Raw genomic sequence first — 13,387 nt, 5'->3', positions numbered from 1 at the left:
AGACAAAAATGCAAACAATCTACATAAACTGTCAGACAAAAATATCTAAAATCCATTATCGTTTCCCACTAAATATATTTTAACATGTGCCACAAAATTTTATGCTGTAACTTGTTTTTTCATGGCATCATAGTTCAAGGTAAATGAGTGTTTCATGTATAATAATTTAAATGTCCAGTGACTTGGATGGGCAAGTACTATTTGCTCCTCTTTCACTTCTACCTGACAAGAAAAACAAGCTGGTCTTTCAGGTGGCTAATGCACCTTAACAAGGCAAGACAGAAAAAGAAAATCTAATCCAGCGGTTCTCAACCTGTGGGTCACGACCCCTGAAAATACATCCTGCATATCAGATATTTACATTACGATTCATAACATAGCAAAATCACAGTTATGAAGTAGCAACGAAAATAATTTTATGGTTGGGTCACAACATGAGGAACTATATTAAAGGGTCGCGGCATTAGGAAGGTTGAGAACCACTGAATCAGTCTTTCCTATTCAAAACCCAGCATTCTAAAATCCTGATTTCTAGGAAAGCTCTAAAGATATAAGTTGTCACAAAGACACCATTTTCTTTTCCTTTATGCAGAGAAGCGCTGTCACTTTAACAGCACCATAAACTGTATCTACTCTTGTGATACCTACTCTTGCTGAAAATCAAAATGTACCAAAGACAGAAAAATAATAAGTGAGGAAAGAAGAGATGTAACAACAGTAAAAGAGTGTGAGGTTGGTGAAGAGAATCTCTAACTATAGAGAACAGATAGAAAAAACACCTCCTCAAAATTTTTAAGTTTTGAATATTAGAACCAAAAATCATCTTTTCAACATGTTTTAGGAACTGGAAGAATGATGTAGTGAAGAGTAGTTATGTCCTTGAGAAAATTAACTTCTGAGCCTTTTCTATAAAATGGAGATATATAACTATATTTTAAAATTGCAAGATAATTACAACCATAGTGTTACTTGAACACCTGCGTCACCTCACATAATTACTATTTCTTTTTTGTGGAGAGAACATTTAAGATCTCTTAGCAATTTTCAAGTATATGATATATTATTATTAACTATAATCACTATGCTGTACATTAGATCCCCAGAACTGTGACCAACATCTCTTCTTTTCCCCCACTTAAGACCCCCATCTCCTGGTAATTACCTTTCTTGTCAATGTTTCTGTAAATTCTGCATTTTTAGATTCCACGTATAAGTGAGATCATACAGTACTGTCTTTCTCTATTTCACCTAGCATAATGCCCTCAAGGTCCATCCATGTTGTAAAAGGCAAGCTGTCCCTTTCTCATGACTGAATAATATCCCATTGTATGCATACACCACAACTTCTTTATTTATCCATTTATCCACTGTGGGACACTAAGGTCTTAGCTATTGTAAATAATGCTGCAATGAACATGGGAGTGCAGTTATCCCTTCAAGATCCTATTTTCATTTCCTTTGGGTATATACTCAGATGTGGGATAGCTGGATTACATGGTTGCTCTATTTTTTAATTTTTAAGGAGCCTCCGTACTGTTTCCCATAACGGCTACACCAATTTACATTCCCTCCAACAGTATCAACACTTACCTCTTATCTTTTTAATGACAGCCATTCTAACAGGTTTGAGGTGACCTCTCATTGTAGTTTTGATTTACATTTCCTTAGTGATTAGTGATGTTGGCAACCTTTTCATGTACCAGTTGGTCATTTGTATACCTTCTCTGGAAAAATGTCTACTCAGTTTCTCTGAACATTTTTTAATAGAATTTTTGTTTTTCTCCTATTGAGTTATATAAGTCCTTTATATATTTTGGGTATTAATCCCTTATCAGATATTTGATTTGAAAATATTTTCTCCCATTCTGTAAGTTGCCTTTTCATTTTGTTGATGTTTTTTCTTTTATGTACAGAAACCTAATATGATGTAGTCCCATTAGTTTATTTTTTGCCTTCCCCCCCCCCCTTGCTTTTTGGTGTCAAATTTTAAAAATCACTGCTAAGACCAATGTCAAGCTTATCCTAAGTTTTTTTCTAGGACTTCTAAGGTTTTGTCCTTAATCCACTTCCAGTGGATTTTCACTTATAGTGTAAAATGGGGATACAATTTGTTCTTTTGTATGTGGCTACCCAGTTTTTCCCAACAGACTTTATGGAAAAGACGGTTCTCTCCCCATTGTATAGTCTTGGTTCCTTGTTATAAATTAATTGACCATATATGCATGGGTTTATTTCTGAATCTCTATTCTGCTCCATTAATCGATATGTCAGTTTTTATGCTAATACCATACTGTTTTATTATAATTTTGTAATATAGTTTAAAGTCAGTAACTGTGATGCTGCCAGCCTTGTTTTTTTCTCAAGATCACTTTGGGTACTTGGGGTCTTTTTTAGCTCCATATAAATGTTAGGATTGTTTGTCGTATTTCTGTGAAAAATGACATTGGAATTTTTTTTTAAATACATTTTATTGATTTTTTACAGAGAGGAAGGGAGAGAGATAGAGAGTTAGAAACATCGATGAGAGAGAAACATCGATCAGCTGCCTCCTGCACATCTCCCACTGGGGATATGCCCGCAACCAGGCACATGCCCCCGACCAGAATCGAACCTGGGACCCTTCAGTCCGCAGGCCGACGCTCCATCCACTGAGCCAAACCGGTTTCGGCGACATTGGAATTTTGATAGCAATTGCATTGAATCTGTAGATTGTTTGGATAGCATGGACATTTTAACAATATTAATTCTTCCAATCCATGAGCACAAAATGTCTTTCCATTTATTTTTTACCTCTTCAATTTCTTTCATCCATGTCTTATAGTTTTCAATATACAGATCATTTATCTGCTTGGTTAAATTTATTTCTAAGTATTTCATTCTTTTTTATGCTATTATAAATGGGAATATCTTAATTTCATTTTTTTATAGTCCCTTTTGGTGTATAGAAATGCAACTTATTATTCCAATATTCATTTTGTACCCTGCAACTTAACTGAATTTATTAGGTCTAACAATTTTAGTGTAGATTCTTTAGAGTTTTCTATAGTGTTATGCTAGCTGCAAATAGAGACAGTTTTACTTCTTCCTTTCCCATTGGAAGCCTTTGATTTCTTTTCCTTGCATAACTGCTCTGGCTGGGACTTCCGGCACTCTGCTGACTAAACATGGTGAGGGTGGGCACCCTATCTTGTTCCTGATGTTAGAAAATGCTTTTAGCTTTGCACCACTGAGTACAATGTTAGCTATGGGCTTGTCACATTTGGCCTTTATTATGTCAAGGTACATTTCCTCTATACTCAGTTTGTTCAGAATTTTTATCATGAGTGGATGAATAGATGTTGAACTCTGTCAAATGACTTTTCTGCATCTAATGATATAGTCATATAATGTTATCCTTCATTTTGTTCATGTGGATTGGTTTATGGATGTTGAAACATCCTTGCATCTATGAAATAAATCCCACTTCATCATGATGTCCATCAACTGAACGTTCACTGCTACCTGGTTATGGTCAAAATGAGCAAGGGCAGCAGTAAATACTAATTTTAGCATAACCTGTGAAAAAAAAATCTATGATAAAACTGCTCATTCGCTCTGGTAGCTACTTTCAAGCTGTGGTTACTTACGATTCAAGTTTTTAAATGCAAATTACCCCCATTATGACAATAAAGAATAAAAGCATCTGTACTAGACAGTCCGTATCGTTTACTTTGTAATTCCTCTTCAAATTGATTTTATAAATATAACAAACCTTTGATGAAGGAACTGTTGAAGAACTTGAGGGTGAAGTGTCTCTTGATGTTTTCAAAGACTGAACAGGTCTCTCTTTATCTACATAAGAAAATGTACAATGAAATTTTTTAGCTCATCTGTTTTCAATTAATGTGATTTTGTATTTGAATAAACAAGGGGAGTATACACTTATTGTAGTACTGAAATCGTCCACTACATTATAGAATTAAACCAGTTAATATTTAAATCTACTGATCCTTCTAAGAGGCTGAGCACCATCAAAATTTTTAATTAACCTAGAACCAGTGGACATCATATCTGGCCATCTGTATAGGCCACGCCAATGCCAGTTTGCAAACACAGAACCACTGAGAAAGAAGACCTCAAGAAAGGCAAAAATAAAAAATTTTAAATCATAACTGCTTCCTCCTCCAAGTTCTTAAAATCTTAACTTTTAATACATCACAATAAAAACCCAAGGGAGTTATTGTGTAGATCCCACCAAAGAGAACTAGCTAATTAAGCAATAGCTCACAGAGAGAAGCATGTAAGAAATTTAGCAGGTATTCCTGAAATGTTTAGACAGCCTAAAAAATAAAATTAAAAACTAGAAAACTATAATTTAGAGGGCTAATCCAGCGCCAGATATAAATGAGTATCTAGATATGTGGTAAATGGTTAATAATAAATCTGAATGAGATAAAAGCATTAACCTTTATCTTTAGTCAATTCAGACACCCATGTCAGTGCTCTATGTATACCATTAATTTTATAGAAACTTTAGCCAGAAAATAGATTTAAATAATATTAATTTAGCCAGTTTAACAACAACAATAACAACAAAATGAGTTTAGTTAAATATAATCTTAAAAATAACAATGAGTTGTTTCTGACAGAAAACATTTTTCATTACATTGTCTATATGTGTCAAATATAACATAAATCCCTTGCTCTTCTAGAAAAACTGGTGAAATTATGAAGAAGAGGGAAAAGTGACACCAAGTTTGCAGTGACACAGAAGCTGGTCAAGGCTGGACAGTGAATTAAGGCCAAGAAAACAGTCAAGAGCAGAGGCAGAGACAAAATGACTTTGCAACTGAGGCAAAGCCAGCTTCAGTCAAAAAAAGCCTCTTAGGCTCTTCCTGCCGTGGCCGAGATAGCTAAGCAAGGGCCTGAAGACACACAGGCTTCTGAGGCCCTTAGGACAGCAGTGAGTACCATCTCTAATGTCCTGCAGACCAGAAAGGCTTTCTCAGCCCTCTCATCCGCCCTGCCCCAACCTCACCTCTCTAGGGACATTTGGCAATGTGTGAAGATACTTTTTATTTCACAAGGGGAGAGTTGCCTCTGATACATAGTCAACAGAGGGTAGGGATGCTGCTAAACATCCAGAAATGTACAGGACACAACAAATGTCATTCCTGCTCTAGGCACAGTATTCCAACTCTGAAGCTCCAACAGTCTTAAAAAAGACATAACCCTAGAGTCTTTTAACTTGTGGTATCATTAAGAAGTTTTCACACTAAGCAAGTTTAAAAGTTCTTGTAGACCTTAAAAATCAAAAATAAAATACCAATCATCACTACACCTCCAGATAATTCAGAGCATGGCTTATTTAGTCATTCCCTACTGTATTTCCATTGCACATGGTAAATTCCACATGACACTGCGACAGTGTCAGTCCTAGCCACAACACCAAAAGCACCTAGAGGAACAAGCATCATAGCTTATTTACTTCTGAATACTCAGGACCTACCTAGCTTGAGTCCTTTAAGTAAAAGAGTAGGCACTCAAAAATTTGGTGAAAAGATCATTTGGTTTTTTACTCTGAGACTGCAACGAACTCCCCATCCTATTCAGATAATCTATTCCTTGAAAGGAAATGAGGAGCTGAACCAACAAGCACTGCACATTAAAGGCATAATTGTAGGTTCAATTCTGGCACACAGCAGCTAGACACAGAAAAAACTTTCACAAGCACTTGTTAATTTCTTACCTAGCATTTCCTTTACAAACAAGACATCAGCACTATGGCTATGCCAAGTATGGTGCCCAAGTATAGTCTTACAATCTATCTTGATGGTAGCTGCAGAAGGGCTAATTTAAGCAGGTATCAACTAATGTCAGTGTGCAGCAGCAAAGGAACACTGAAGGGTAGGGCAGGTGGCCTGGCATATAGCCACATGTATTCATATATACCAAGTGCATGAAAGGGACGGACAGGCAAGAAGCAAAAGATAAAGAAAAGAATGACATAGGAGGTAGCAGAAAGGGCACAGGAAAGGTAAAAAGAAATCCCGTGGACCTACTGTTGTACCTGTCAATGACTTGTCTAAGTCTATAGATCTCAACCTTCTATGAGGTAACTACTGCGGAACAGGAATGGCTGGTCCAAACACCTCACCCCTGTATCCCCTATTATCTGAGTCTACTGTTCAGCTCTGGTTCCAACAGTAGACTACTGGAGCAGTTACACACTTTCCCTCTATAACCTCAGTCAATTCAAGCCCCCACCCTTTCACAACCCCAAATAAAAATCTAGCTCAAAACTCACCTCTTGCTGGCTTTCCTTCATTCTGCCGTTTGTAGGAAGCAGCAGCACGCACGGGTTCTAAGGAAAGGTGGGCAGGGAGGAATTACTACCAGCAAGCACCTCTGTGCCCAGGAGGAACAAGAGAAGGACCCAGAAGTGATAGTGATGAGAACAGGAACTCTAAGCACTTGCTGGTGACCCTAACCTCTTTCCTAACCCGCCATCAAGTACTGCTGCCTGATCAGCCACCACTGCAGAGGAGTAACATAACAGGAAAAAACCTGCTTAAGATCATAAGTGGGTTGGGTCCAAGACCAACACCATGAAATATGAAGATGAGGCTAACCAAGGATAGCATGGGCAGAAAGAAATGAGGAAAGGATCATAGAATAAGATACCAAAAATTGAAGATGAGATCATATCTTACTCTTAATTTTAAGAGCCTACTCTAATCTCCTCCATAAAGTCAACATTCAAAGGATTGATTAAAGAATGACACCAAAATATCAAAAATGAATTATCATTAGCAATAAAAAAGAACACAGGAATGATTTCATAGTAGTTATTTTGAAATGCTCTCAACAGGAAGCCTATTACTAGATCATGCTATTTCTTTTTATACAAACTTTCTCATAGATGAATTTTCTTTTTTTTTGTTTTATCCTCACCCGAGGATATTTTTCCATTGATTTTTAGAGAGAGTGGCAGAGAGAGGGAAAGACAGAGAAATATGAATGTGAGTCCTGCATGAGTCCCCACCAGGGCCTGGACCGGGGAGGAGCCTGCAACTGAGGTACGTGCCCTTGACCTGAATAGAACCCAGGAGCCTTCAGTCGCAGGCCAACCAACGCTCTATCTACTGAGCCAAATCGGCTAGGGTGATGAATTTTCTTTATACCTAAATCCACAGCTACTGTCTTTGTTGAATCCCTAATTATCTCATACTTAGAAGCATGCAAATATTTTATTAGCTTCCTGCAAATACTTGATGCAGATGGAATCAGCTTTCTAAATAGCCTAAATATACTAGCAGAGATTCCCAGATATCTTTGCAATAACATACAAATTCCTTCTTCTATTATAGATCCCAAACTGCCAATTTTACCTTTTTTTCTAAGAAAACAACATACCTTTTCTGAACCATTTTGGCACTGTCAGCACCTTGTATTAAACAAATGGTGCCCTCCTACTTTTGGAAGAATGTTGTTGAAGATGCAGTGTCCCTCTTATTGTTCACTGATCTATCATCAGGAAATGTTTGTTCCTCCTGAGCAGCTGATATGTTTTTACCCAAGGTACACTGCGAACACTATTACTGCTCATTTCCTCTTTGGTTTAGGCAAATCCTTAGTTCACCTACAGCAACTACTGAGAGCCTTATTATAGGCATTCATTTAATATATTACTAACTTTATTCTTATTTTTATTTTCATTTAATTTTCCTTTTACATAAAAGCCTTCACCCATTTTCTTAACCCTATTTTATTAAGTGTTTATTTTGTTAACCTGTCTCAAATTCTTTGTAGATCAAGAAATTAGGACAGGGATGTTTTACAGGAGTGTCTGGAGTCTGAGGTTGGCTCGTGTTAGCTGGTGAGAGTGGAATGTCTGCATCTCTTCCAAACTGCAAGTTTAATGACTCCACATGGGTAGCCTGAAATCAGCCACAGTGGTAGTATTTACTCCATGGATATCGGCAAATATCAAAAATCAGGTAGTTTTCCCCTCCATAGAGTCAGTTTACTAATACATGCTATGTTTATTGATTTCAATTCCAAATTTCAGAGACACTACAGGAATTACCACATTTAACTACAAAGTTCTAGCCATGCTGCCCTAAACAAGCTTGGACTATTTAATAAATTTTAACAGACTAGTAAAACCACCGAGTTGAACCTGGCTCAAATTGCAGAATCATAAAAAAAAAAAAAAAAAAAAAATCAAGTGGTTGTTTTAATTTGTTAAATTTTAGAGTATATTTTAATACAAAAGATAGTAGAAACAACCCCACTGTGCTTAAACTCCTCACCCCAGAGTTTCCAAGGATATGCTTATATTAAAACCAAGGGTCTTGTCCTGGCAGGTGTCATCCTGTGCACCGAAAAATTGCAGGTCCAATTACCGGTCAGGCACATGCCTGGGTTGCAACCTCAATCACAGATAGGGGGTGTGCAAGAGGCTGCCAATATATGTGTCACTATCACATTGATGTTTCTCTTTCTCTCCTTCTCCCTTCCATTGTCTATAAAGATCAACTAAAAACAACAAGAACAAAAAATAACCAAGGGTCTTTCTTCTTGTCCTCTACTACAGTATATTAATAAATATAATAAAACAAGCATATAATAAAAACTAAACAAGTTTGTTTTTTTAGTATTTTGCCATTTGGTTTTCCTACCTTTGTATTTCTGTGTTTATACTTCCTATCTACACCTTTCTCTTTCTTCTTTATTGGTTATTGTTCCTCCAAGTGAGTGTTCCTAAGCCCAGTTCTTTTTGCTCTGCTATACTTATATGGCTCCAACCAACACTATAAATACCCATATTTTTCAAATCTGCTTCTTAAATTCACACGTCTTTATTTCTGACAGGATGCTACTCCTTACCTATTATCTATTATCTCAAATTCATCTCACACAGGATCTTAGTAAGCAGCACTAACTCCCTGCTTGAGAGCAGGACAAAAAGGCTCAACACATTTCTGCCTTTGCTGTGACTTGCTAAAGAAAATAAGTTCCAAATTAGGATAAAGGAAAGAAACCAGGAAAGAAAAATTCTGAATAGGGCAGTAAGGAAATCAAAATCCAAGTCAATATTTTGGTGAGTGAAAGAATAAATGGGAAGGAAGAAAATGAAGAGGAATTTCAAATACTGGTTCCATAGACCAGGTATAAAGTTCTTCCCATGCAGATGAAATAAAAGCTAGAGAAGCAGATTATTCTTCTAACAAACATTTAAAAGTTCTATAAGAATTTAACATTTGGTGACTCTCTAAAATAATAGCCGATTTAAATATTAATAAAACAATATTTGATGACTCTTTAAATATAATAGCTGTAAATTTGATACAATCTTTCAGAAATATGCTTTCTTTCTGATGTGTTGTCCTGACGAAAGCCATGACAAACCTAACCAGACTCATCCAATCCTAATTAAGTGTTGTTATTGATAATCCATGAAAGAACAAAGGACACTACTAGAAAAAAAAATCACCATTAAAGATAATAAAATTATGGATTCTGTCTTGCATATTATTAAATTCTTGGTACAGTGCCTGACATATAGGAACAAAACACAATTTTGAATGGAAGTCTTTTCAATAAAACTCATAGACATGGACAACAGTGTATTGACTGCTAGGGAGAGAAGGGTGAGGGTAGTTTAAGGAGGGTATCAGGGGCATAAATGGTGATGAAAGGAGACTTGACTTGGGGTGGTGAACACACAATACAGTGTACAAATGATGTTGTGGAATTGTGTACCTGAAACCTGTATAATTTTGTTAACCAGTGTCACTCCAATAAATTCAATAAAAAGTAAAGAAAAAAGTCTTTTCAAGAAACAAAAAAAAGTCGTGGCACAGGTCAATCATCTTCCCCTTGAAGCTTTGAAAGAGAAATGAAGATATGAACAAATGAAGATGTGGTGCTGACAAAGAAGATAAGGAAATAACTTACTTTCTCCATTATGAATGATGACATACAAATTTGGGGCTCTTGATTAAGAAACTAAAGGGGAGAACCAAGATGGCGGCTTAGGTTAACGCCGGAGTTTGCTGCTTTGAACAACTACTTCAAAAGTGAAACCAAAAAACGGAAGGGACATCACCCAGAACCACAGGAACGCTGACTGAGTGGAAGTCCTACAACTAGGAGGAAAGAGAAACGCATACAGACACTCAGAGGAGGCGCAGTGCTGAAGTCAAATTCTGAGGTTCGGAGTGCGCGGAGCGGGCTGGCGGCGGAGGGCGCGATTGTTGTTTTCAATCGGGAGGGAGTCGCAGACTCTGAGCACCAGATCCGGGCGAGCCTTTAGGGACCCAGACTCAAACGGGAGAAGCGGAACTGTCTGGCTTCGGTCAGAGCGAGTGCAGCTTTCTCTCCCAGCTTTGCAGCGGGTGCTGGGACTCAGAGAGGCAGAGCCCCTTGGGACGGGACTGAGAGCCACCATAACTGCTCTCTCCGGCCCACCCTGTTGATCCTGTGCAACCCGCCCCGCCCAAGCCCTGCACAGAGGCATTTGCAGGATAGCCTCAGGCAAAGGCTAGATTAGCACCTCCCTAGAGGACAGAAGTTCTCTCACTGCTGACACAGCTGATTCTCATAGCCACTTGGCCTGGAGGTCAAACCCTCCCTGGAATTAGCTACAACAATCAAGATTTATCTATAAGACTGCGAACAAAGACCACTAGGGGGTGCACCAAGGAAGCATAACAAAATGCGGAGACAAAGAAACAGGACAAAATTGTCAATGGAAGAAATAGAGTTCAGAACCACACTTTTAAGGTCTCTCAAGAACTGTTTAGAAGCTGCCGATAAACTTAATGAGATCTACACGAAAACTAATAAGACCCTCGATCTTATATTGGGGAACCAACGAGAAATTAAGCACACACGGACTGAAATAACGAATATTATACAGACTCCCGACAGCAGACCAGAGGAGCGCAAGAATCAAGTCAATGATATGAAATGCGAGGAAGCAAAAAACATCCAACCGGAAAAGCAAATTGAAAAAAGAATCCAAAAATGCGAGGATAGTGTAAGGAGCCTCTGGGACAGCTTCAAGCGTATCAACATCAGAATTATAGGGGTGCCAGAAGATGAGAGAGAGCAAGATATTGAAAACCTATTTGAAGAAATAATGACAGAAAAATTCCCCCACCTGGTGAAAGAAATGGACTTACAGGTCCAAGAAGCGCGGAGAACCCCAAACAAAAGGAATCCAAAGAGGACCACACCAAGACACATCATAATTAAAATGCCAAGAGCAAAAGATAAAGAGAGAATCTTAAAAACAGCAAGAGAAAGAAACTCAGTTACCTACAAGGGAATACCCATACGACTGTCAGCTGATTTCTCAACAGAAACTTTGCAGGCCAGAAGGGAGTGGCAAGAAATATTCAAAGTGATGAATACCAAGAACCTACAACCAAGATTACTTTATCCAGCAAAGCTATCATTCAGAATTGAAGGTCAGATAAAGAGCTTCACAGATAAGGAAAAGCTAAAGGAGTTCATCACCACCAAACCAGGATTATATGAAATGCTGAAAGGTATCCTTTAAGAAGAGGAAGAGGAAGAAAAAGGTAAAGATACAAATTATGAACAACAAATATGCATCTATCAACAAGTGAATCTAAGAATCAAGTGAATAAATAATCTGATGAACAGAATGAACTGTTGATTATAATAGAATCAGGGACATAGAAAGGGAATGGACTGACTATTCTTGGGGGGGGAAAGGGGTGTGGGAGATGTGGGAAGAGACTGGACAAAAATCGTGCACCTATGGATGAGGACAGTGGGTGGGGAGTGAGGGCGGAGGGTGGGGCGGGAACTGGGAGGAGGGGAGTTATGGGGGGGGAAAAAAAGGAACAAATGTAATAATCTGAACAATAAAGATTTAATAAAAAAAAAGAAAAGAAACTAAAAAAAAAAAAACACAAAAAACAAATTTGGGGCTCTTGGTTAGGAGGAGCAAGATTTCCTAGAGATCTACTGATTTATTCAAAAGGATATAAAACAGAAAATAGAGGGGACAGAAGAAAATGCTCTGTGGTAAAGACTCAAAAAAGAGAGAGAGAGAGAAAAAAAAAAAAAACCCACAAAAACAACAACTTGAGGGGTAGATAAAGCTTTGCATCACTTCCGTTTCCCTAAAGTAATCATCTTTAGAAGGTTAAAAATGCAGCAAGTTGAAGTAAAGGCATATTAACTATGAATACTTTGGAAGTGCACTTCTAAATAGAACTCTTCTTTAATAATCAGCTAAAACCACTTGAGCTCACTTTTTAAAACATCAATCAAACATATCATTAGTACATTACAAATATTTGCTATTGACAGAGCACACTAAGTCCTAAAACAGAGATACTATAAATGCCTACACATATGGAAACATCATTAACTAATTACTTTTTAGAACCATGGTCATTCAGTTGCTTGAAAAACCATAGTTCCACTCGTAGGATTTCCCCAGGAAACTCACAGACAAAACTCTCTTGTGAGTAAGCAACAGCGTTTCTAACAAAAAGAATATATAGTATCTAATTCCACTGCACAATAATAGCATGGACCAGTTAACAGTCCAAGATCTTCCAGGAGACTAAATTACATTTCAGGTACTCCACATGAGATAGCTCATAAGCCTTCACCACTTGCATCTTTCCACCAACTTCTACGCACCCTTCAGATTTTACCTAAAATGTCTATTCCTATGTAATGACTTGTTTGTCTCCATCACTAGATCATAAACTCAGAGGGCAAAGACTGGATCTTTCTTGCTTGGCTAACCATGTATTTGAAATATATTTTTGCTAAATGAAAGACTGTATGAATATTAATCATAAATACAGTGACTTTCAAACCAAGAAACACTATATTCAGCTGCTAAGAGAATGAACTTAACCTTCCTTCCTACTGCCTAATATACAAGATCTTAGGATAAAGCCTCATTTCTATATCCCCATTACCATCTAAACCTGCACAGAAAAGCCTTCCTTATAAAGGCAGACTTAAGCTTCTAAATTTTATTGGAATTTCAGCTATAATCCAAAAATTAATGTGGACTTCCAAATTTATTCATAGCCAACCAGGTCTTTAGACATGTATCTTTTCCCATTACATTGGTGTTCAATAACAGTCTATCTTCCAAATATTCTCTTCTCAATATAGTATTTTTTTCATTTTATTTTTTATTAAATTTATTGGGGTAACATTGTTCAACAAGACCATATAGGTTTCAAATGTAGATTTCTATGATACACGATCAGTATACTGCATTGTGTGCCCACCACCCAACGTCAAATTAAAATAGTATTTTTTAATTCTTACACATTTTCAGTTATCTTAGATATGCTTTCAAAATGGATTAAGCATAGATTAATAATAGTCTTTCTTT

At 37.3% G+C, this 13,387-nt stretch overlaps 1 protein-coding gene across 8 annotated transcripts in view; it reads right to left on the bottom strand.

Moving 5' to 3' along the window:
- The window catches only part of PPHLN1 (periphilin 1), a 113,797-nt gene that overhangs the window by 54,573 nt on the left and 45,837 nt on the right, over positions 1-13,387 (bottom strand). For 6 of the 8 annotated variants that reach the window (XM_059682588.1, XM_059682590.1, XM_059682593.1 and 3 more), the window contains 2 exons: positions 6,287-6,343; positions 3,752-3,831 (listed from right to left, as the gene is read on the bottom strand). In XM_059682588.1, coding sequence (XP_059538571.1) covers positions 3,752-3,831; positions 6,287-6,343 — 137 coding nt within the window. The remainder of the gene's footprint in view (positions 1-3,751; positions 3,832-6,286; positions 6,344-13,387) is intronic. The other 2 variants (XM_059682589.1, XM_059682591.1) reach the window with 1 other exon arrangement.

The sequence above is a fragment of the Myotis daubentonii genome, chromosome 2 (genome assembly GCF_963259705.1).
Source record: "Myotis daubentonii chromosome 2, mMyoDau2.1, whole genome shotgun sequence".
NCBI lineage: Eukaryota > Metazoa > Chordata > Mammalia > Chiroptera > Vespertilionidae > Myotis > Myotis daubentonii.
Note: the sequence above shows the minus strand (reverse complement) of the source record. Positions and strands in the feature narration are given on the sequence as shown.